General features: G+C 52.0%; 1 protein-coding gene across 1 annotated transcript in view; it reads right to left on the bottom strand.

The window, feature by feature from the left end:
- Positions 1-4,005: 4,005 nt before the first annotated feature.
- The window catches only part of LOC122546091 (programmed cell death 1 ligand 1-like), a 77,597-nt gene continuing 57,924 nt past the window's right edge, over positions 4,006-23,678 (bottom strand). Inside the window, exons 2-6 of the mRNA XM_087981762.1 lie at positions 15,781-15,852; positions 13,637-13,966; positions 11,940-12,002; positions 6,654-6,746; positions 4,006-4,095 (exon numbers count right to left, since the gene is read on the bottom strand). Of these exons, the coding sequence (XP_087837888.1) occupies positions 4,046-4,095; positions 6,654-6,746; positions 11,940-12,002; positions 13,637-13,966; positions 15,781-15,808 (564 nt within the window). The 5' untranslated portion in view covers positions 15,809-15,852 and the 3' untranslated portion in view covers positions 4,006-4,045. The remainder of the gene's footprint in view (positions 4,096-6,653; positions 6,747-11,939; positions 12,003-13,636; positions 13,967-15,780; positions 15,853-23,678) is intronic.

Here is a 23,678-nt window from a genome sequence, read left to right as displayed (position 1 = left end):
AAAGAGAAGTCGTGGAGATGCTGGAAATCTGAAACAAACACAGGTGCCTCAATATCAATCCATCACTGGTACAATTGATAATATTGCCATCATCCCCATCAGTGGTCTCACTGTGTATTTCTCATCCTCGCCGTTCACCTCATAACGATTGTGATCCAGTTTCGTGCAAAATGTGGTGTCCCTAAATGTATACGTAATGGCCATGGCAGAGAGAGATCTATCAATGTCCATCTCTAATATTCTGACAGATAATTGAGATTCAGAACATTCACACTGGGAGGGATCGGGTCACACCTCCCTCCCTCCCTAACATCAATCCTCACTATTGACCCACCCCCCCCCCCCCCCCTCTACAATCACACTCTGATGGATAGTTGGAACTCTCTATTGGATGATTCTTTACCTTCTGGCAAAAACCTTGAATGCTCCCACCGTCCCCTCTCACTGTCTCAATAAATATCTTTCATCGCGTTTGTTTATTGTCCCCAGGGCCGTGTCCCTGAAATTCATCCTCAATCTCCCTGGACAAGGGATGGACAAGCTGAGTGGATTAGCCCTCCTGCTTCACAGAACCAAGGACCCAGTTTCGATTCCAGCCTCGGGGCGACTGTCTGTGTGGAGTTTGCACATTCTCCCCGTGTCTGTGTGGTTTCCTCCGGGTGCTGCAGTTTCCTCCCACAGTCCAAAGATGTGTAGGTTAGGGTGGATTGGCCAAGCTAAATTACCCCATAGTGTTCAGGGATGTGCAGGTTAGGGTGGATTGGCCATGCTAAATTACCCCATAGTGTTCAGGGATGTGCAGGTTAGGGTGGATTGGCCATGCTAAATTACCCCATAGTGTTCAGGGATGTGTAGGTTAGGGTGGATTGGCCATGCTAAATTACCCGTAGTGTTCAGGGATGTGTAGGTTAGGGTGGATTGGCCTTGCTAAATTACCCCATAGTGTTCAGGGATGTGTAGGTTAGGGTGGATTGGCCATGCTAAATTACCCCATAGTGTTCAGTGATGTGCAGGTTAGGGTGGATTGGCCTTGCTAAATTACCCCATAGTGTTCAGGGATGTGTAGGTTAGGGTGGATTGGCCATGCTAAATTACCCGTAGTGTTCAGGGATGTGTAGGTTAGGGTGGATTGGCCATGCTAAATTACCCCATAGTGTTCAGTGATGTGCAGGTTAGGGTGGATTGGCCTTGCTAAATTACCCCATAGTGTTCAGGGATGTACAGGTTAGGGTGGATTGGCCATGCTAAATTACCCCATAGTGTTCAGGGATGTGTAGATTGGGAAATGTAGGTGGGGAATGAGTTTCGGTGGGACTCTATTTGGACCGTCGGTGTAAACTTAATCATACAGTCACAGAGATGTACAGCACGGAAACAGACCCTTTGGCCCAACCCGTCCATGCCAACCAGATATCCCAGCACCCGGCCCGTATCCCTCCAAACCCTTCCTATTCATACACCCATCCAAATGCCTCTTAAATGCTGTAATTGTACCAGCCCCCACCACATCCTCTGGCAGCTCATTCCATACACGTACCACCCTCTGGGTGAAAAAGTTGCTCCTTAGGTCCCTTTTATATCTTTCCCCTCTCACCCTAAACCTATGCCCCTCCAGTTCTGGACTCCCGAACCCCAGGGAAAAGACCTTGCCTATTTACCCTATCCATGCCCCTCATGGTTTTATAAACCTCTATAAGGTCACCCCTCAGCCTCCGATGCTCCAGGGAAAACAGCCCCAGCCTGTTCAGCCTCTCCCTGTAGCTCAGACCCTCCAACCCTGGCAACATCCTGGTGACACTTGAAAGGGTTCAGAAAAGATTTCCAACATCTTTCCGATCGGAAGGAGACCAGAACTGCACTTGTTGGGCAAAATGGTGCGTATCTGCACTGTCGGGATTTGGCGATCTATGATGATGAAATGCAGGGTTACAGGGACAGGATGAGGAGGTGGGACGAGATATGAACGGTCTTCAGGGGCCAGTATGGACCTGATGGGCCAAATGGGCTGTTTCCACACTGTCGGGCTTCGATGATGATGAAATGCAGGTTTACAGGGACAGGATGAGGAGGTGGGAAGAGGTGGGCGTGTTCTCCAGAGGGCCAGTATGGACCTGATGGGCCAAATGGCCCACTTTCACACGGTGGTGATTCTATGAACTTTGAAGTGAATGAAGTCCCCAGTTGCCTTCCCCCTCTCAACAAGCGCAGTTCCATCAAATTATTTAGTTTGGCCATCTCCTCACAGCCTGGATTCCTAGGCCCGGTTGCTCAGGGCAACCCCGAAACCTGGCCATTGGGTTGGTGTATGGGGGTGGGGTGGGGTGGGGTGGGGCTGGGGGAGGGGAAATCAGTCTGTCCAAATGCAGAGCCCCCACCGTGACCTCCCACCGATCAGCGACAGGTCAAGGGTTGACTGAGTGCATGGGGTCAATTCAGGGTCAATATGGCGTTCGGTCGATCAAGCACCAGTTGGACGCTCTCCCGGATCGAGAGAGAACCCACGGCCGCAGAAATAAACCCAGTCAGTGTCACCCCCTGGCGTTGGGTCAGTTGGTCATTGAAGTCGAGTTGAGGATTTCATTAAAACCCAACGAATGGGGCGAGGTGTCTCACAACGTCCTCGTTGTAGGATTACAGTCAGTGCCCACCGAGGGAGAGAGAGAATGGGAGAGACAGCGGGGGGGGGGGGGACCAAGGGGACGATGGACAGAGACGGTGGGGTAGATGGAGAGGGAGGCCGCTGAGGAGAGAGGGACGGCAAAATGTGAGGAGGGGAAGGAGCAGTGGAGAGAGGGACGGGGAGTGAGGGGACTGAGGATGGAGGGAAGATGGAGACGGAGAGGGTGAGAGTGAAAGATAGTGATGGCCTGACATATCCCCAACCCAAGCCGGAGGGGAGGGTGGGGTCAACCCTGGGGCAATTCAGGAGGGTACGTCAGGAGCAGCACTGGGTGGACCTGAAGGTCAGGGGTCAACCTGGTGAAGCTCCTCCAAAGGACATAACCAGCCAGCGATAGGCAGAGCCAAGCAATCCCAGCACCAAGGGGCCAGGGCTCATCTCTGCAGCTCAGCCCCCGCCCTGCCACGGGGGGGGGGGGCAATTAAACAACTCACTGGAGGGGGAGGGGGAGGACCCACAGATACCCCCCCAAACACCCTCAATGATGGAAAGAGAGTGAAAGATCAGCATGAAGCCCTCGCAGGGACCTTCAGCCAGGATTGGGGAGTGGGTGATCCAGCTCAGCCTCCTCCCGTGGTCCCAGATTCCAGCCAATTCCCGCTCACTCCACCTGATAATCAGGGAACGGTGGGAGACACTGGATACCGCAAAGGCTACGGGCCCCTGCCAACCTCCCCGCACCAGCACTGGAGAGTTCTGCCCTGGAAGGTGCCGCTGCCCGAGCCAAGCTGTTCCAGTTCCACCGGCATCTCCCCAGCCAATGTGGGAAACGGGCCCGGGGATGTCCTGGACATCAATCCCAGCCGGGCCAATTACTGCCCATCAGGGAAGGTGATGGAAGGGGTCATCAATACTGCTACCCAGCAGCACTCACTCAGCGATACTTTACAGGGGGGGGTGGGGGTGGGGTGGTGTTCCCATGTACCTGCTGTCCATGTCCTTCCTGGTGGGAGCGGCCGTGGGTTCGGAAGGTGCTGCCTGAGGAGTTTTGGTGAATTTCTGCAGGGCACCTTGTAGCTGGGACACCCTGCTGCTACTGAGGGGCAGAGGGGGAGGGAGGGAGGGAGGGAGGGGGATGTTTGTGGGTGTGGGGGCCAATCGAGCCAGGGGGAGGTGGGGTCAGCTTTGCCCCTGGATGTGGGGGGGCAGGGGGGGGGCAGGTTCAATGACCCAATCCAGAGGGAACTGGATTGTGGTTTAAACCGAAGCCATGTGCAGGTTTAGGCTGGTACATGGTGGAAAATGCTGACAGAGAGAGAGAGAGAGCTGGAGGGAAACAGACGGGCCGAAAGGCCTCCCTGATTTGACAACAAGAGAAACAGAGCATCCTTCAGAATGTTTTTATTCTGCTGTCGGCTGAAGAATTCAAGGGTTTCTCTGCATCGCTCCGTCAATGGTTTCCACTTCACACCAACCTGTGAGAGAGACAGAGCGAGAGAGAGATGGAGGGAGAGAGAGGGGGGGAGAGAGAGAGAGAGAGGGAGGGGAGAAGGGGGAGAGAGAGAGAGAGAGTGAGAGAGAGAGTGGGAGAGAGAGAGAGAGAGAGAGTGGGAGAGAGAGAAAGAGTGGGAGAGAGAGAGAGGGTGGGGGGTGAGAGAGAGGGGGGAGGGGGAGAGAGAGGGGGGAGAGAGAGAGAGAGGGAGTGAGAGAGAGATGAAGGGAGAGAGTGGGGGGGAGAGAGAGAGAGAGGGAGGGAGAGATGGAGGGAGAGAGTGGGGGGGAGAGAGAGAGAGAGGGAGGGGAGAAGGGGGAGAGAGTGGGGGGGAGAGAGAGAGAGAGAGAGAGGGAGGGGAGAAGGGGGAGAGAGAGAGAGAAGGGGGAGGGGAGAAGGGGGAGAGAGAGAGAGAGGGAGGGGAGAAGGGGGAGAGAGAGAGAGCGAGAGAGAGATGGAGGGAGAGAGTGGGGGGGGAGAGAGAGTGAGGGAGAGAGGGAGAGAGTGGGGGGGGAGAGAGAGAGAGAGAGAGAGATGGAGGGAGAGAGTGGGGGGAGAGAGAGAGAGAGGGAGGGGAGAAGGGGGAGAGAGAGAGAGAGAGTGAGAGAGAGCAAGAGAGAGATGGAGGGAGAGAGTGGGGGGGGAGAGAGAGTGAGGGAGAGATGGAGGGAGAGAGTGGGGGGATAGAGAGAGAGAGAGGGAGAGAGAGATGGAGGGAGAGAGTGGGGGGGGAGAGAGAGTGAGGGAGAGATGGAGGGAGAGAGTGGGGGGATAGAGAGAGAGAGAGGGAGAGAGAGATGGAGGGAGAGAGTGGGGGGGAGAGAGATGGAGGGAGAGAGTGGGGAGAGAGAGTGAGAGAGAGATGGAGGGAGAGAGTGGGGGGAGAGAGAGAGGGAGGGGAGAAGGGGGAGAGAGAGAGAGAGAGAGAGAAGGGGAGGGGGAAAGAGGGGGGAGAGGGAGAGACAGAGAGAGTGAGTGAGAGGGGGAGAGACACAGAGAGAGTGAATCATTCTGTACACAGACTGTGACCAACAGCCCCAGGGCCCTGCTCTACTTAGGTGCTGCCTGACAGGACGCACATCCTCTGGACAAGGATCACCGCAATGCCGATGGCAGCTTCCTGCAATAAGATCCCGAGCAGGGTTAGACACAGAGTAAAGCTCCCTCTACACTGTCCCCCATCAAACATTCCCAGGACAGGGACAGCACGGGGTTAGACACAGAGTAAAGCTCCCTCTACACTGTCCCCAATCAAACACTCCCAGGACAGGGACAGCACGGGGTTAGACACAGAGTAAAGCTCCCTCTACACTGTCCCCCATCAAACCCTCTCAGGACAGGGACAGCACGGGGTTAGATACAGAGTAAAGCTCCCTCTACACTGTCCCCCATCAAACACTCCCAGGACAGGGACAGCACGGGGTTAGACACAGAGTAAAGCTCCCTCTACACTGTCCCCCATCAAACACTCCAGGACAGGGACAGCACAGGGTTAGATACAGAGTAAAGCTCTCTCTACACTGTCCCGCATCAAAACCTCCCAGGACAGGGACAGCACGGGGTTAGATACAGAGTAAAGCTCCCTCTACACTGTCCCCCCAACAAACCCTCCCAGGACAGGGACAGCACGGGGTTAGATACAGAGTAAAGCTCCCTCTACACTGTCCCCCCAACAAACCCTCCCAGGACAGGGACAGCACGGGGTCAGATACAGAGTAAAGCTCCCTCTACACTGTCCCCCATCAAACACTCCCAGGGACAGGGACAGCACGGGGTTAGATACAGAGTAAAGCTCCCTCTACACTGTCCCTCATCAAACACTCCCAGGACAGGGACAGCACGGGGTGAGATACAGAGTAAAGCTCCCTCGACACTGTTCCCCAGACAGCACAGGGTTAGATACAGAGTAAAGCTCCCTGTACACTGTTCCCCCATCAAACCCTCCCAGGACAGGGACAGCACAGGGTTAGATACAGAGTAAAGCTTCCTCTACACTCTTCCCCCATCAAACCCTCCCAGCACAGGGACAGCACGGGGTTAGATACAGAGTAAAGCTCCCTCTACACTGTACCCCAACAAACCCTCCCAGGACAGGGACAGCATGGGGTTAGATACAGAGTAAAGCTCCCTGTACACTGTCCCCATCAAACCCTCCCAGCACAGGGACAGCACGGGGTTAGATACAGAGTAAAGCTCTCTCTACACTGTCCCCCATCAAACCCTCCCAGCACAGGGACAGCACGGGGTTAGATACAGAGTAAAGCTCCCTCTACACTGTCCCCATCAAACACTCCCAGGACAGGGACAGCACGGGGTTAGATACAGAGTAAAGCTTCCTCTACACTGTCCCCATCAAACACTTCCAGGACAGGGACAGCACGGGGTCAGATACAGAGTAAAGCTCCCTCTACACTGTCCCCATCAAACCCTCCCAGCACAGGGACAGCACGGGGTTAGATACAGAGTAAAGCTCCCTCTACACTGTCCCCCATCAAACCCTCCCAGCACACTGTAATGAGTGATTGGAAATAAGTTACTCACGACCCATTGCAGCTGTAATCATGCAGACGCAGAGAAGCAGGAATATTGCAAATGGAATGAACCAATAATAATGTCTATTCGGGGCTTGTGGATCTGTGAAAGAGAGCAGGGAGGGGAAGGATGAGATAAGATCAGCTTTAACTCCCATCCATCCGTCTTCTGTTCAGGCAGGAGGCTGAGAGAATCAGAGAGAGAGAGAGTGACAGTGAGTTCAAGGTCTGACAGGGAGATGGATAGAGAGGGGGAGGAAGGTATCTCCGCATCAGAGACAGAGGACAGGCAGAGAGAGAGAGAGTGCGGGAGAGAGAGAGAGAGCGGGGGAGAGAGAAAGTCTGGGGGAGTGAGAGAGAGAGTGGGGGAGAGAGAGAGTGTGGGGGAGAGTGAGAGAGAGCGGGGGAGAGTGAGAGAGAGAGTGGGGGAGAGTGAGCGAGAGAGAGCGGGAGAGAGAGTGGGGGAGAGAGAGAGCGGGGAGAGAGAGAGAGAGTGTGTGGGGGAGAGTGAAAGAGAGAGCGGGGGAGAGAGAGAGCGGGGGAGACTGAGAGAGAGAGAGTGCGGGAGAGAGAATCAGAGAGAGTGCGGGAGAGAGAGAGAGCGGGGGAGAGAGAGAGAGAGTGTGGGGGAGAATGAGAGAGTGTGGGGGAGAGAGAGAGAGAGTGTGGGGGAGAGTGAGTGAGAGAGAGAGAGAGAGTGGGGGAGAGTGAGTGAGTGGGAGAGAGAGTGAGTGAGTGGGCGAGAGTGAGTGAGAGAGAGAGAGTGGGGGAGAGTGAGTGAGAGTGGGAGAGAGAGTGAGTGAGTGGGCGAGAGTGAGTGAGAGAGAGAGAGAGAGTGGGGGGAGAGTGAGTGAGAGTGGGAGAGAGAGTGAGTGAGTGGGCGAGAGTGAGTGAGAGAGAGAGAGAGAGAGTGGGCGAGAGTGAGTGAGAGAGAGAGAGAGAGTGGGGGAGAGTGAGTGAGAGTGGGAGAGAGAGTGAGTGAGTGGGCGAGAGTGAGTGAGAGAGAGAGAGAGAGTGGGGGAGAGTGAGTGAGAGTGGGAGAGAGAGTGAGTGAGTGGGCGAGAGTGAGTGAGAGAGAGAGAGAGAGTGGGGGAGAGTGAGTGAGAGTGGGAGAGAGAGTGAGTGGGGGAGAGAGACAGAGTGCGGGAGTGAGAGTGGTGGAGAGAGAGAGAGTGGGGGAGAGAGAGAGTGGGGGAGAGAGAGAGAGAGAGTGGGGGAGAGAGAGAGAGAGTGGGGAGAGAGAGAGTGAGGGAAGAGAGAGAAGATGCGGGAGAGAGAGAGAGTGCAGGAGAGAGAGCGGGGGACAGTGAGTGAGTGGGGGAGAGTGAGTGAGAGGGGGAGAGTGAGTGAGAGAGAGAGTGGGGGAGAGTGAGTGAGTGGGGGAGAGTGAGTGAGCGGGGGAGAGAGAGAGCGGGGGAGAGAGAGAGCGGGGGAGAGTGAGTGAGTGGGGGAGAGTGAGTGAGAGGGGGAGAGTGAGTGAGTGGGGGAGAGAGAGCGGGGGAGAGAGAGAGAGCGGGGGAGAGTGAGTGAGAGAGAGCGGGGGAGAGTGAGTGAGTGGGGGAGAGTGAGTGAGAGGGGGAGAGTGAGTGAGAGAGAGAGTGGGGGAGAGTGAGTGAGTGGGGAGAGAGAGAGAGCGGGGGAGAGAGAGAGCGGGGGAGAGAGAGAGCGGGGGAGAGTGAGTGAGTGGGGGAGAGTGAGTGAGAGGGGGAGAGTGAGTGAGTGGGGGAGAGAGAGCGGGGGAGAGAGAGAGAGCGGGGGAGAGTGAGTGAGAGAGGGAGAGCGGGGGAGAGTGAGTGAGAGAGAGAGTGGGGGAGAGTGAGTGAGAGAGAGCGCGGGGGAGAGTGAGTGAGTGGGGGAGAGAGAGTGAGAGAGAGAGCGCGGGGTAGAGTGAGTGAGTGGGGGAGAGTAAGTGAGAGAGAGAGTGGGGGAGAGTGAGTGAGTGAGTGCGGGAGAGAGAGTGGGAGAGAGAGAGTGGGGGAGAGAGGGAGAGTGGGGGAGAGAGGGAGAGTGGGGAAGAGAGAGAGTGAGGGAGAGAGAGAGAGAGTGGGTGAGAGAGAGAGCGGGGGTAGAGTGAGTGAGTGGGGGAGAGTAAGTGAGAGAGAGAGAGTGGGGGAGAGTGGGTGAGAGAGAGTGAGTGGGGGGGAGAGAGAGAGTGTGCGGGAGAGAGAGAGTGCAGGAGAGAGAGAGAGTGGGGGAGAGAGAGAGAGAGTGGGGAGAGAGAGAGAGTGGGGAGACTAAGTGAGTAGAGGAGAGAGAGCGGGGGAGAGTGAGTGAGAGAGGGAGAGCGGGGAGAGTGAGTGGGGGAGAGAGAGAGAGCAGGGAGAGTGAGTGACTGGGGGAGAGTGAGTGAGAGAGAGAGCAGGGGAGAGTGAGTGAGAGAGAGAGTGGGGGAGAGTGAGAGAGCAGGGGAGAGTGAGTGAGTGGGGGAGAGAGAGTGAGAGAGAGAGAGGCGAGGGGAGAGTGAGTGAGTGGGGGAGAGAGAGAGAGAGAGAGAGAGAGCGCGGGGAGAGTGAGTGAGTGGGGGAGAGAGAGTGAGAGAGAGAGAGAGAGCGGGGGAGAGTGAGTGAGAGAGAGAGAGCAGGGGGAGTGAATGAGTGGGGGAGAGAGAGGGAGAGAGAGAGAGTGGGGGAGAGAGAGAGAGAGGGAGAGAGAGAGAGAGTGGGGGAGAGAGAGAGAGAGTGGGGGAGAGAGAGAGAGAGTGGGGGAGAGAGAGAGAGAGTGGGGGAGAGAGAGAGAGAGTGGGGAGAGAGAGAGAGAGAGTGGGGGAGAGAGAGAGAGAGTGGGGGAGAGAGAGATTGGGAGAGAGAGAGAGAGTGGGAGAGAGAGAGAGTGCGGGAGAGAGAGAGATTGGGGAGAGAGAGAGAGAGTGGGGAGAGAGAGAGTGCGGGAGAGAGAGAGAGTGGGGGAGAGAGAGTGGGGGAGAAGAGAGAGAGTGGGGGAGAGAGAGAGATGGGGCAGAGAGAGAGAGAGTGGGGAGAGAGAGAGAGTGGGGAGAGAGTGGGGAAGAGAGAGTGGGGGAAGAGAGAGAGTGGGGGAGAGAGAGAAGTGGGGGAGAGAGAGAGTGGGGGAGAGAGAGAGTGGGGAGAGAGAGAGTGGGGAGGAGAGTGGGGAGAGAGAGAGTGGGGGAGAGAGAGAGAGAGAGTGGGGAGAGAGAGAGAGTGGGGAGAGAGAGAGTGCGGGAGAGAGAGAGAGAGTGTGGGGAGAGTGAGTTGGGGGAGAGGTGAGAGTGGGGAGAGAGAGAGAGAGTGGGGGGAGAGAGAGAGTGGGGCAGAGAGAGAGAGTGGGGGAGAGAGAGAGAGTGGGGGAGAGAGAGAGAGAGAGTGGGGGAGAGAGAGAGAGTGGGGAGAGAGAGAGTGCGGGAGAGAGAGAGAGAGAGAGTGGGGGAGAGAGAGAGATTGGGGAGGAGAGAGAGAGTGGGGAGAGAGAGAGAGGGGGAGAGAGTGGGGAGTGTTTGTTGGGGGTGTGTGAGTGGGGGAGAGAGAGAGAGTGGGGAGAGAGAGAGTGGGGGAAAAGAGAGTGGGGGGAGAGAGAGAGAGTGGGGGGAGGGAGAGAGAGAGAGTGGGGGAGAGAGAGAGTGCGGGAGAGAGAGATTGGGGGAGAGAGAGAGAGAGTGGGGGAGAGAGAGAGTGGGGAGAGTGAGTGAGTGAGAGAGAGAGAGTGGGGGAGAGAGAGTGAGCGGGGAGAGTGAGTGAGAGAGAGAGAGCGGGGGAGAGTGAGTGAGTGGGGGAGAGAGAGAGCGGGGGAGAGTGAGTGAGAGAGAGAGCGGGGGAGAGTGAGTGGGGGAGAAAGAGAGCGGGGGAGAGTGAGTGAGAGAGAGAGAGCGGGGGAGAGTGAGAGAGTGGGGGACAGAGAGTGAGCGGGGGAGAGAGAGTGAAAGAGAGAGAGAGTGGGGGAGAGAGAGTGAGCGGGGAGAGTGAGTGAGAGAGAGAGAGCGGGGGAGAGTGAGTGAGAGAGAGAGCGGGGGAGAGTGAGTGGGGGAGAAAGAGAGCGGGGGAGAGTGAGTGAGAGAGAGAGAGCGGGGGAGAGAGAGTGAGTGGGGGAGAGAGAGTTAGCGGGGTAGAGTGAGTGAGCGGGGGAGAGAGAGTGAGAGCAGACACAGGGAGGGAGAGAGAGAGTGAGTGTATGTGACAGAAAGACTGAGAGAGAGGAAGCAACAGAGAAAGGGAGAGTGGGAAAGTAAGAGAGAAAGAGAGTCCAACAGTGCAGCACTCCCTCAGTACTGACCCTCCGACAGTGCGGCCCTCCCTCAGTACTGTCCCTCCGACAGTGCGGCACTCCCTCAGTACTGACCCTCCGACAGTGCGGCTCTCCCTCAGTACTGTCCCTCCGACAGTGCGGCACTCCCTCAGTACTGACCCTCCGACAGTGCGGCACTCCCTCAGTACTGACCCTCCGACAGTGCGGCACTCCCTCAGCACTGACCCTCCGACAGTGCGGTGCTGCCTCAGTACTGACCCTCCCTCCGTGCTGACCCTCCCTCAGTACTGACCCTCCGCCAGTGCGGCGCTCCCTCAGTGCTGACCCTCCCTCAGTACGGACCCTCCCTCAGTACTGACCCTCCCTCAGCGCTGACCCTACCTCAGTGCTGACCCTCCGACAGTGCGGACCTCCCTCAGTACTGACCCTCCTTCAATACTGACCCTCCCTCAGCGCTGACCTTCCCTCAGTCCTGACCCCCCCTCAGTCCTGACCCTCCGACAGTGCGGCATTCCCTTAGTACTGACCCTCCCTCAGTGCTGACCCTCCGACAGTGCGGCACTCCCACAGTACTGACCCTCCCTCAGTACTGACCCTCCCTCAGTACTGACCCTCCCTCAGTACTGACCGTCCCTCAGTGCTAACCCTCCCTCAGTGCTGACCCTCCGACAGCGCGGCCCTCCCTCAGCGCTGACCCTCCCTCAGCGCTGACCCTCCCTCAGCGCTGACCCTCCCTCAGTACTGATCCTCCCTCAGCGCTGACCCTCCCTCAGCGCTGACCCTCCCTCAGCGCTGACCATCCCTCAGTGCTGACCCTCCCTCAGTGCTGACCCTCCCTCAGCGCTGACCCTCCCTCAGCGCTGACCCTCCCTCAGCGCTGACCCTCCCTCAGCGCTGACCCTCCCTCAGTGCTGACTGTCAGTTCTGGTTCCTGAGTTTTCCGGTCAGACACGGGTGCGGGGGTAGCGATGTTGTTCACTGTGTTTTGGGGGATTATATCGGTTCCACTTGCTGCTTGTGCTGGGGGTATGTGTAACTGATTGGGTTCCATTTCAGGGTCACTGTTGGGTCCTGGAGTGACATTTCGGTCACATCTTACCTGTTTGATTCTGCAGGATGGCCCCATTAGAATCCACCGTTATCGGGTCCACTGTTGTAGGGTCTGGAAAACACAAATCAAATGCAGTCAAAGAGAGTTTGAGGCTGGCATTGTGTGGGACAGAGAGAGAGAGAGAGATACAGAAGCTGGTCATGACCAAAGCTGAAAGATGGAATCGGAGAGAGTGGGAGTGTGGCAGAGAATGGGAGAGGAATACACAGTGAGCGAGTAACTCAGAGAAACAGATAAATGCACAGATGGAGTGTAATAGAGGGTGAGACAGTCAGACAGATACAGCAAGAGGCCGAGAGAGGGATACAGATACGGAAAGGGAGAAAGGAGAGAGACAGAGAAGAGGAGATCAAACATCGAGTCACACATAAGTCGGCAGAAACACAGAAAGAGGGAGTCAGAGAGAGCGCTTTTAACGGAGTGGAAGAGTCCGAAGCAGAGAGAGAGAGAGAGAGAGGAAGGAGTAGTGGGTGTGGGTGTGGGGGATAGAGACAGAGACAAGGACACATAACAAGAGAGCCACACAGGCAGAGAACACAGACAGACACACTGTCTCCTATACACAGTGACACACACACACACTCTGTCTTACACCGAGACAGAGACGTACACGCACAGTCACACACACAAACACACACAATAGCCCACACACAAACCACCGCACACAGACATGCACACACAAATACACAGTACACACACATGCGCAGGTATGTACACACATCTGCGCACACATATAAGCACACATGCATCCACACACATGTCCAAAAACACACATGTCCACAGCACACACATCCACACAAACATGTTCACACACACATCCACACATGCCCACACAAACACCTCCACACACATGTGCACACATACATAAAAGATGTAGACACAATGAGCACACGCATACTTACACACACAGATGTATTCACACAGATGTACGCACACACAGATGTATACACACACACACATACATGTACACACACACACGTGTACACACACACACAGATATATACACACACACAATGTAAACACACACGTGTACACACACACAGATGTACACACACACAGATGTACACACACACACAGATGTACGTACACACACACAGATGTACGCACACAGATGTACACACACACACACAGATGTACACACAAACACACACACACACAGATGTATACACACACACACACAGATGTATACACACAGATGTACACACACAGATGTACACACACAGATGTACACACACAGATGTACAAACACACACACAGATGTACACACACACACACACACAGATGTGTACACACACACACAGATGTACACACACACACACACAGATGTATACACACACACAGATGTACGCACACACACACACAGATGTACGCACACACACACACAGATGTACACACACACACACAGAGATGTATACACACACACACAGATGTATACACACACAGATGTACGCACACACACACACACACACAGATGTATACACACACACACAGATGTATACACACACACAGATGTACGCACACACACACACACAGATGTACGCACACACACACACACAGATGTACGCACACACACACACACACACACACAGATGTACGCACACACACACACACACACAGATGTACGCACACACACACGGCGATGTACACAGCCACAGACTGAGCTGGGATATAAGGACAACCCTCACTGTTCACTTGCAGAGTGATCCTGCATATATCAGGAGTTGCTGGCTGGTCTGTTATGACGAAACAATCATACTCTCCACTATCGTTCAGACGCAGATCCCAGATTATCAGCGACAGGTTTCCCTTCGGGAATTCACTGTACGACATGTGGCTCCTGTTCCGGTATTCCTCATTTTGATGTTCGGGCTCCACATTCCCATTCCTCCAATATACCACGACTTTGCTTCCCACCTGCTTTTGCCAGGATACAGTGGCCTGAGACATATTGACATTCTCCACCTGACACGGGAGTATCACCGTCCCTCCAACGTCAGCGACTTTATCCATTGCAGCTGTATCAGGGGAAAGCAGCCAGGGTCAATTCCCAATCCACACCCTCCAGAGGTGATACAGCTATTTGGATCAGTCTGGGACAACAGAAGGAGGCCATTCAGCCCCATGCTAGTGGCACAAAGCCAGTCCCTTTTGATCTAAAGCTGTTCCTTGGCTCAGGGAGACTCTGCCCTGGATGTGTTTCAGAGGGGGTAATAAACCAGGCGGGGCTCCGATCAGTCTGGTTTGGTACAGAGATGGAAAGGGGTTTGAGAGGCCTTTTGTTTCTATGGAAACAGATGAGCCTTTAGGCCAAGTGGCCATGTTAGAGAAGTGACCTGTATAATGAAAGGGGATTGGTCTGCTCTCTAGCTGAGCAGTTCAGTTCAGTCTAGAACTGGTTGGGAATTCAACAGGGAGCTGTGTGGAAATCTATCTCTCCATCTAACTTCAACCTGTCCACATGTGTTCCCTCTATACTGGGTTTAAAGGGAGTTTGCTTATTGGGACTGTTATTGGTATTTGGAACAAAATGATTAAGTCTAGTTTGGATCGACTGAGTTCTGTAGGGGGTCTTTAATCTGTTTTTTGTGTTTCATTGTGTAATTTGTGAATAAATCTTTGTCTGTTTTACACCCTGGTAGTCAACCTCGCTAACTTACTCCGGGTATACTTACTAAAACAAATTGCAAAGTTATGGTCTGGTCTGCCTGTTTAAGAATGTTCTGAGTGGTCTGGCCTCGTCCATAACAGATTGGGGGCTCGTCCGGGATTTTAAACAGCGAGTGGTAGGTGCTAGTGTCTTTATTTTGGGTGTTGGTTTGGTTGGGTAGACTAAGCTTGGGACAGTAATGGCTCTTTTAGTCACCAAAGGTTTTCTGGATGTGGATTCGGTGACGTTAGAAGGTTTGCAAAAGGTGAGTGAGACCAAGCTGCAGGAATTAGCAGAGAAGCTGGAATTGGAACTGCCTGCTTCTGTGAGGAAAGGAGAGATAATTCCAGCAGTAGCTCAGCATTTACACTTGCTGGAGAAACCCTCAGCATCTATAGAGATGGCAAGAATTCAATTACAAATGAAATAGCTCGAGTTAGAGGTGAGAGATAAGGAAAGGCCGACAATTAAAAGCAGAAGAAAGGGAAAAAGAGAGGGCAGAGAAAGAACTAGAGAGAGCTCTTGAACTTCAAAACCTGACACTTAAAAAGGAAAGTCAGTTGAAAAGGCTGGAGAGAAAGGCTGAGGGTAGGCCCGGTGAGGAAATAGTGTGAGCTCATGGGGAAGAGCAGAGAGTGAAAACAGTACGGGTAGCAGCTGAAGGGGCTGATGGGTATGAGCTGGTCCATAAAACACGGTTTGACTTCCAGAATCAATTTCAGTCCAGGGGGATAGAAACTGGGACAAAGAGAAATCCTCGTGTGGAAAGGGAAAGGTAGATCTCAGGGAAGACCATAAGGAGAACTTACCCCAGGGTAAAAAAGAAACCTTTGAGGGGGACAGAGAAGGTAAAAAGCTCTGGTGTTTTCATTGTAATAAAGTGGGCCACAGGAAATCCCAGTGTTGGTGGGCTAGGACAGAGCCAGATGCAGCCTTGGTTCAGGACAGCATCCAGGAGCTCCCACATCCTTCAGTCACAACGCATCGCCCTGTCCTGCATCTTTGTTACGATAATGAAGACATGGGAGTTATTGATAAGCAGTAAACACAACACGGCCCTGTCAGTTTGGCCACGTTTTATTAATACTGAGAATTTACTCAGTTGGTCGAGATTAGATGTGCTCTCTCTGTGCTGTAAACTTCCGATAATTTTCATGGTTTTGAAACACAAATTTGTCTTACCCGATATAGGTGAACAACTTAGTAGCATTATAATCAGGAATGTCTTGTCTTTTGTCCAATTTAAATTATTCCCTAAAGAGAAGAGAGAGAGAAAAAAAATCAGAACATAGCAGGAACAATAATTAATGGGAGAGTGGGTGAGAAATGGAAGGATGGAGAAATTCCAAAGAGATATGGGAGAGTGAGAGAAAGAGCAAGTGGGACAGAGAGAGATAGATAGAGAGAGAGAGACAGACAGACAGACACAGACTGTCAGAGAGGGACAGAGAGAGAGAGAGAGAGAGAGACAGACAGACAGAGAGAAAGACACAGAGAGATACAATAGCCTCTCTGTGAGTTATGGAAAGATTTTGTGGTTTTCCCTTTACAGACAACAAGGCCAGTTTCAATTGTACTGGAGTTTGCTTGTGGGACTTGTGTGCCCCAGCTTTGGCCTGAGCATTAGCTCCCTCTGTGAAGGTCACAGTTAGACGATTATCCCCTCGCTACCCCTGTGAGGCAGGTAAAGGAGGAGCCTCTCTCACTCAGGGTGCCGTAAGGAAATGAAAGGATGCTCTCTCACTCTGCATTCAATCCCGGTCCGAAGGTACCAGAGCCACAGACTCTGGACCACTCTGCGAGCTGAAGGATTGGGAAAGTGACTGGACCATTTCCATCATCGATACTGACCTGAACCTGTATTGCAACAGCAGCAACACTCAGGCCGTCTGCTCTTTGTGAATAATTCAGAGACTGATCGGCCAGTCGCCTTTTTCACTTACACCGCCTGTTTCTAATCTGTTGGCTCAGCCCTTTGAGTGTAGGAGTTTGGGACATTATGGTGGGGTTGTACAGGACATTGGTGAGGCCTCGTCTGGAGACTGTGTCCAGTTCTGGTTGCCCAGTTACAGGAAGGAGATTATTAAGCTGGAGAGGGGGGGGGGGGGGGGGTCGGAATGGATTTACCAGGATGTTGCCAGGAAAGAGCGTTAGAGCTACAGGGTGAGGCTGGACAGGCTGGGGCTGTTTGCTCTGGATAGTCGGAGGATGATCCTTACAGAGATTTATAAAATAATAAGGGGGATAGGTAGAGTGAATGATAATTGTAATCTCCTGGGGTGGGGTATTTCAAGACCCAGGAAGCTCATCTTCAAGGGGAGAGAATTAAAAAAGACATGAAGGGGATTTTTTTTTTAGACAGAGGATGGTTGACGAATGAAATGACCTTCCTGAGGAAGTGGTGGATGTGGGTACAATTCCAACGTTTAAAATACATTTTTGGATAAGGACAGACACATGAATAGGAAAGGAATGGAGAGATGTGGGCCAGGAGCAGGCCAATCCACCCTAACCTACACATCCCTGAACACTATGGGGTAATTTAGCATGGCCAATCCACCCTAACCTACACATCCCTGAACACTATGGGGTAGTTTAGCATGGCCAATCCACCCTAACCTACACATCCCTGAACACTATGGGGTAATTTAGCATGGCCAATCCACCCTAACGTACACATCCCTGAACACTATGGGGGAATTTAGCATGGCCAATCCACCTTAACCTACACATCCCTGAACACTATGGGGTAATTTAGCATGGCCAATCCACCCTAACCTACACATCCCTGAACACTGTGGTAATTTAGCATGGCCAATCCACCTTAACCTACACATCCCTGAACACTATGGGGTAATTTAGCATGGCCAATCCACCCTAACCTGCACATCCCTGAACACTATGGGGTAATTTAGCATGGCCAATCCACCCTAACCTACACATCCCTGAACACTATGGGGTAATTTAGCATGGCCAATTCACCTTAACCTACACATCCCTGAAGACTATGGGTAATTTAGCATGGCCAATCCACGCTAACCTACACATCCCTGAACACTATGGGTAATTTAGCATGGCCAATCCACCTTAACCTACACATCCCTGAACACTGTGGTAATTTAGCATGGCCAATCCACCCTAACCTACACATCCCTGAACACTGTGGGTAATTTACCACGGCCAATCCACCCTAACCTATACAACCCTGAACACTATGGGGTAATTTAGCATGCCCAATCCACCCTAACCTGCACATCCCTGAACACTATGGGGTAATTTAGCATGGCCAATCCACCCGAACCTACACATCCCTGAACACTATGGGGTAATTTAGCATGGCCAATCCACTCTAACCTACACATCCCTGAACACTATGGGGTAATTTAGCATGGCCAATCCACCCTAACCTGCACATCCCTGAACACTATGGGGTAATTTAGCATGGCCAATCCACCCTAACCTGCACATCCCTGAACACTATGGGGTAATTTAGCATGGCCAATCCACCCTAACCTACACATCCCTGAGCACTATGGGATAATTTAGCATGGCCAATCCACCCTAACCTACACATCCCTGAACACTATGGGAAAATTTAGCATGGCCAATCCACCCTAACCTGCACATCTCGGAACACTATGGGATAACTTACCATGGCCAATCCACCCTAATCTGCACATCCCTGAACTCTATGGGATAATTTAGCATCGTCAATCCACCCTAACCTACACATCCCTGAACACTATGGGTAATTTAGCATGGCTAATCCGCCCTAACCTCCACACCCCTGAACACTACGGGTAATTTAGCATGGCCAATCCACCCTAACCTCCACACCCCTGAACACTATGGGTAATTTAGCATGGCCAATCCACCCGAACCTACACATCCCTGAACACTATGGGTAATTTAGCATGGCTAATCCGCCCTAACCTCCACACCCCTGAACACTATGGGTAATTTAGCATGGCTAATCCGCCCTAACCTCCACACCCCTGAACACTATGGGTAATTTAGCATGGCCAATCCACCCTAACCTCCACACCCCTGAACACTATGGGTAATTTAGCATGGCCAATCCACCCGAACCTACACATCCCTGAACACTATGGGTAATTTAGCATGGCTAATCCGCCCTAACCTCCACACCCCTGAACACTATGGGGTAATTTAGCATGGCCAATCCACCCTCATCTGCACATCCCTGAACTCTATGGGATAATTTAGCATCGTCAATCCACCCTAACCTACACATCCCTGAACACTATGGGGCAATTTCGCATTACCAATCCACCATAACCTACACATCCCTGAACACTATGGGGTAATTTAGCATGGCCAATCCACCCTAGCTAACAGAACCCTGAGCACTATGGGTAATTCAGCATGGCCAATCCACCCTAACCTACACATCCCTGAGCACTATGAGTAATTTAGCATGGCCAATCCACCCTAACCTACACATCCCGGAGCACTATGGATAATTTAGCATGGCCAATCCACCCTAACCTACACATCCCTGAACACTATGGGGTAATTTAGCATGGCCAATCCACCCTAAACTACACATCCCTGAACACTATGGGGTAATTTAGCATGGCCAATCCACCTTAACCTACACATCCCTGAACACTATGGGGTAATTTAGCATGGCCAATCCACCCTAACCTACACATCCCTGAACACTGTGGTAATTTAGCATGGCCAATCCACCTTAACCTACACATCCCTGAACACTATGGGGTAATTTAGCATGGCCAATCCACCCTAACCTACACATCCCTGAACACTCTGGGTAATTTAGCATGGCCAATCCACCCTAACCTACACATCCCAGAGCACTATGGGTAATTTAGCATGGCCAATCCACCCTAACGTACACATCCCTGAACACTATGGGGGAATTTAGCATGGCCAATCCACCTTAACCTACACATCCCTGAACACTATGGTGTAATTTAGCATGGCCAATCCACCCTAACCTACACATCCCTGAACACTATGGGGTAATTTAGCATGGCCAATCCACCCTAACCTACACATCCCTGAACACTCTGGGTAATTTAGCATGGCCAATCCACCCTAACCTACACATCCCAGAGCACTATGGGTAATTTAGCATGGCCAATCCACCCTAACGTACACATCCCTGAACACGATGGGGGAATTTAGCATGGCCAATCCACCTTAACCTACACATCCCTGAACACTATGGGGTAATTTAGCATGGCCAATCCACCCTAACCTACACATCCCTGAACACTGTGGTAATTTAGCATGGCCAATCCACCTTAACCTACACATCCCTGAACACTATGGGGTAATTTAGCATGGCCAATCCACCCTAACCTGCACATCCCTGAACACTATGGGGTAATTTAGCATGGCCAATCCACCCTAACCTTCACATCCCTGAACACTATGGGGTAATTTAGCATGGCCAATTCACCTTAACCTACACATCCCTGAAGACTATGGGTAATTTAGCATGGCCAATCCACCCTAACCTACACATCCCTGAACACTATGGGTAATTTAGCATGGCCAATCCACCTTAACCTACACATCCCTGAACACTGTGGTAATTTAGCATGGCCAATCCACCCTAACCTACACATCCCTGAACACTGTGGGTAATTTACCACGGCCAATCCACCCTAACCTATACAACCCTGAACACTATGGGGTAATTTAGCATGCCCAATCCACCCTAACCTGCACATCCCTGAACACTATGGGTTAATTTAGCATGGCCAATCCACCCGAACCTACACATCCCTGAACACTATGGGGTAATTTAGCATGGCCAATCCACCCTAACCTACACATCCCTGAACACTATGGGGTAATTTAGCATGGCCAATCCACCCTAACCTGCACATCCCTGAACACTATGGGGTAATTTAGCATGGCCAATCCACCCTAACCTGCACATCCCTGAACACTATGGGGTAATTTAGCATGGCCAATCCACCCTAACCTACACATCCCTGAGCACTATGGGATAATTTAGCATGGCCAATCCACCCTAACCTACACATCCCTGAACACTATGGGAAAATTTAGCATGGCCAATCCACCCTAACCTGCACATCTCGGAACACTATGGGATAACTTACCATGGCCAATCCACCCTAATCTGCACATCCCTGAACTCTATGGGATAATTTAGCATCGTCAATCCACCCTAACCTACACATCCCTGAACACTATGGGTAATTTAGCATGGCTAATCCGCCCTAACCTCCACACCCCTGAACACTATGGGTAATTTAGCATGGCCAATCCACCCTAACCTCCACACCCCTGAACACTATGGGTAATTTAGCATGGCCAATCCACCCGAACCTACACATCCCTGAACACTATGGGTAATTTAGCATGGCTAATCCGCCCTAACCTCCACACCCCTGAACACTATGGGTAATTTAGCATGGCTAATCCGCCCTAACCTCCACACCCCTGAACACTATGGGTAATTTAGCATGGCCAATCCACCCTAATCTGCACATCCCTGAACACTATGGGATAACTTACCATGGCCAATCCACCCTCATCTGCACATCCCTGAACTCTATGGGATAATTTAGCATCGTCAATCCACCCTAACCTACACATCCCTGAACACTATGGGGCAATTTCGCATTACCAATCCACCATAACCTACACATCCCTGAACACTATGGGGTAATTTAGCATGGCCAATCCACCCTAGCTAACAGAACCCTGAGCACTATGGGTAATTCAGCATGGCCAATCCACCCTAACCTACACATCCCTGAGCACTATGAGTAATTTAGCATGGCCAATCCACCCTAACCTACACATCCCGGAGCACTATGGATAATTTAGCATGGCCAATCCACCCTAACCTACACATCCCTGAACACTATGGGGTAATTTAGCATGGCCAATCCACCCTAAACTACACATCCCTGAACACTATGGGGTAATTTAGCATGGGCAATCCACCCTAACCAACACATCCCTGACCAATATGGGATAATTTAGCATGGCGAATCCACCCTAACCTGCATATCCCTGAACACTATGGGAAAATTTAGCATGGCCAATCCACAGTAACCTGCACATCTCGGAACACTATGGGATAACTTACCATGGCCAATCCACCCTAATCTGCACATCCCTGAACTCTATGGGATAATTTAGCATGGCCAATCCACCCTAATCTGCACATCCCTGAACACTATGGGGGAATTTAGCATGGCCAATCCACCTTAACCTACACATCCCTGAACACTATGGGGTAATTTAGCATGGCCAATCCACCCTAACCTACACATCCCTGAACACTGTGGTAATTTAGCATGGCCAATCCACCTTAACCTACACATCCCTGAACACTATGGGGTAATTTAGCATGGCCAATCCACCCTAACCTACACATCCCTGAACACTCTGGGTAATTTAGCATGGCCAATCCACCCTAACCTACACATCCCAGAGCACTATGGGTAATTTAGCATGGCCAATCCACCCTAACGTACACATCCCTGAACACGATGGGGGAATTTAGCATGGCCAATCCACCTTAACCTACACATCCCTGAACACTATGGGGTAATTTAGCATGGCCAATCCACCCTAACCTACACATCCCTGAACACTGTGGTAATTTAGCATGGCCAATCCACCTTAACCTACACATCCCTGAACACTATGGGGTAATTTAGCATGGCCAATCCACCCTAACCTGCACATCCCTGAACACTATGGGGTAATTTAGCATGGCCAATCCACCCTAACCTTCACATCCCGGAACACTATGGGGTAATTTAGCACGGCCAATTCACCTTAACCTACACATCCCTGAAGACTATGGGTAATTTAGCATGGCCAATCCACCCTAACCTACACATCCCTGAACACTATGGGTAATTTAGCATGGCCAATCCACCTTAACCTACACATCCCTGAACACTGTGGTAATTTAGCATGGCCAATCCACCCTAACCTACACATCCCTGAACACTGTGGGTAATTTACCACGGCCAATCCACCCTAACCTATACAACCCTGAACACTATGGGGTAATTTAGCATGCCCAATCCACCCTAACCTGCACATCCCTGAACACTATGGGGTAATTTAGCATGGCCAATCCACCCGAACCTACACATCCCTGAACACTATGGGGTAATTTAGCATCGCCAATCCACCCTAACCTACACATCCCTGAACACTATGGGGTAATTTAGCATGGCCAATCCACCCTAACCTGCACATCCCTGAACACTATGGGGTAATTTAGCATGGCCAACCACCCTAACCTGCACATCCCTGAACACTATGGGGTAATTTAGCATGGCCAATCCACCCTAACCTACACATCCCTGAGCACTATGGGATAATTTAGCATGGCCAATCCACCCTAACCTACACATCCCTGAACACTATGGGAAAATTTAGCATGGCCAATCCACCCTAACCTGCACATCTCGGAACACTATGGGATAACTTACCATGGCCAATCCACCCTAATCTGCACATCCCTGAACTCTATGGGATAATTTAGCATCGTCAATCCACCCTAACCTACACATCCCTGAACACTATGGGTAATTTAGCATGGCTAATCCGCCCTAACCTCCACACCCCTGAACACTATGGGTAATTCAGCATGGCCAATCCACCCTAACCTACACATCCCTGAGCACTATGAGTAATTTAGCATGGCCAATCCACCCTAACCTACACATCCCGGAGCACTATGGATAATTTAGCATGGCCAATCCACCCTAACCTACACATCCCTGAACACTATGGGGTAATTTAGCATGGCCAATCCACCCTAAACTACACATCCCTGAACACTATGGGGTAATTTAGCATGGGCAATCCACCCTAACCAACACATCCCTGACCAATATGGGATAATTTAGCATGGCGAATCCACCCTAACCTGCATATCCCTGAACACTATGGGAAAATTAGCATGGCCAATCCACAGTAACCTGCACATCTCGGAACACTATGGGATAACTTACCATGGCCAATCCACCCTCATCTGCACATCCCTGAACTCTATGGGATAATTTAGCATGGCCAATCCACCCTAA

The sequence above is a fragment of the Chiloscyllium plagiosum genome, unplaced genomic scaffold, assembly GCF_037043375.1.
Source record: "Chiloscyllium plagiosum isolate Xiang-an unplaced genomic scaffold, Cpla_swu_hap1 HiC_scaffold_40, whole genome shotgun sequence".
NCBI lineage: Eukaryota > Metazoa > Chordata > Chondrichthyes > Orectolobiformes > Hemiscylliidae > Chiloscyllium > Chiloscyllium plagiosum.
The sequence above is the reverse complement of the archived record's forward strand: the minus strand, read 5'-3'. Positions and strand labels throughout refer to the sequence as shown.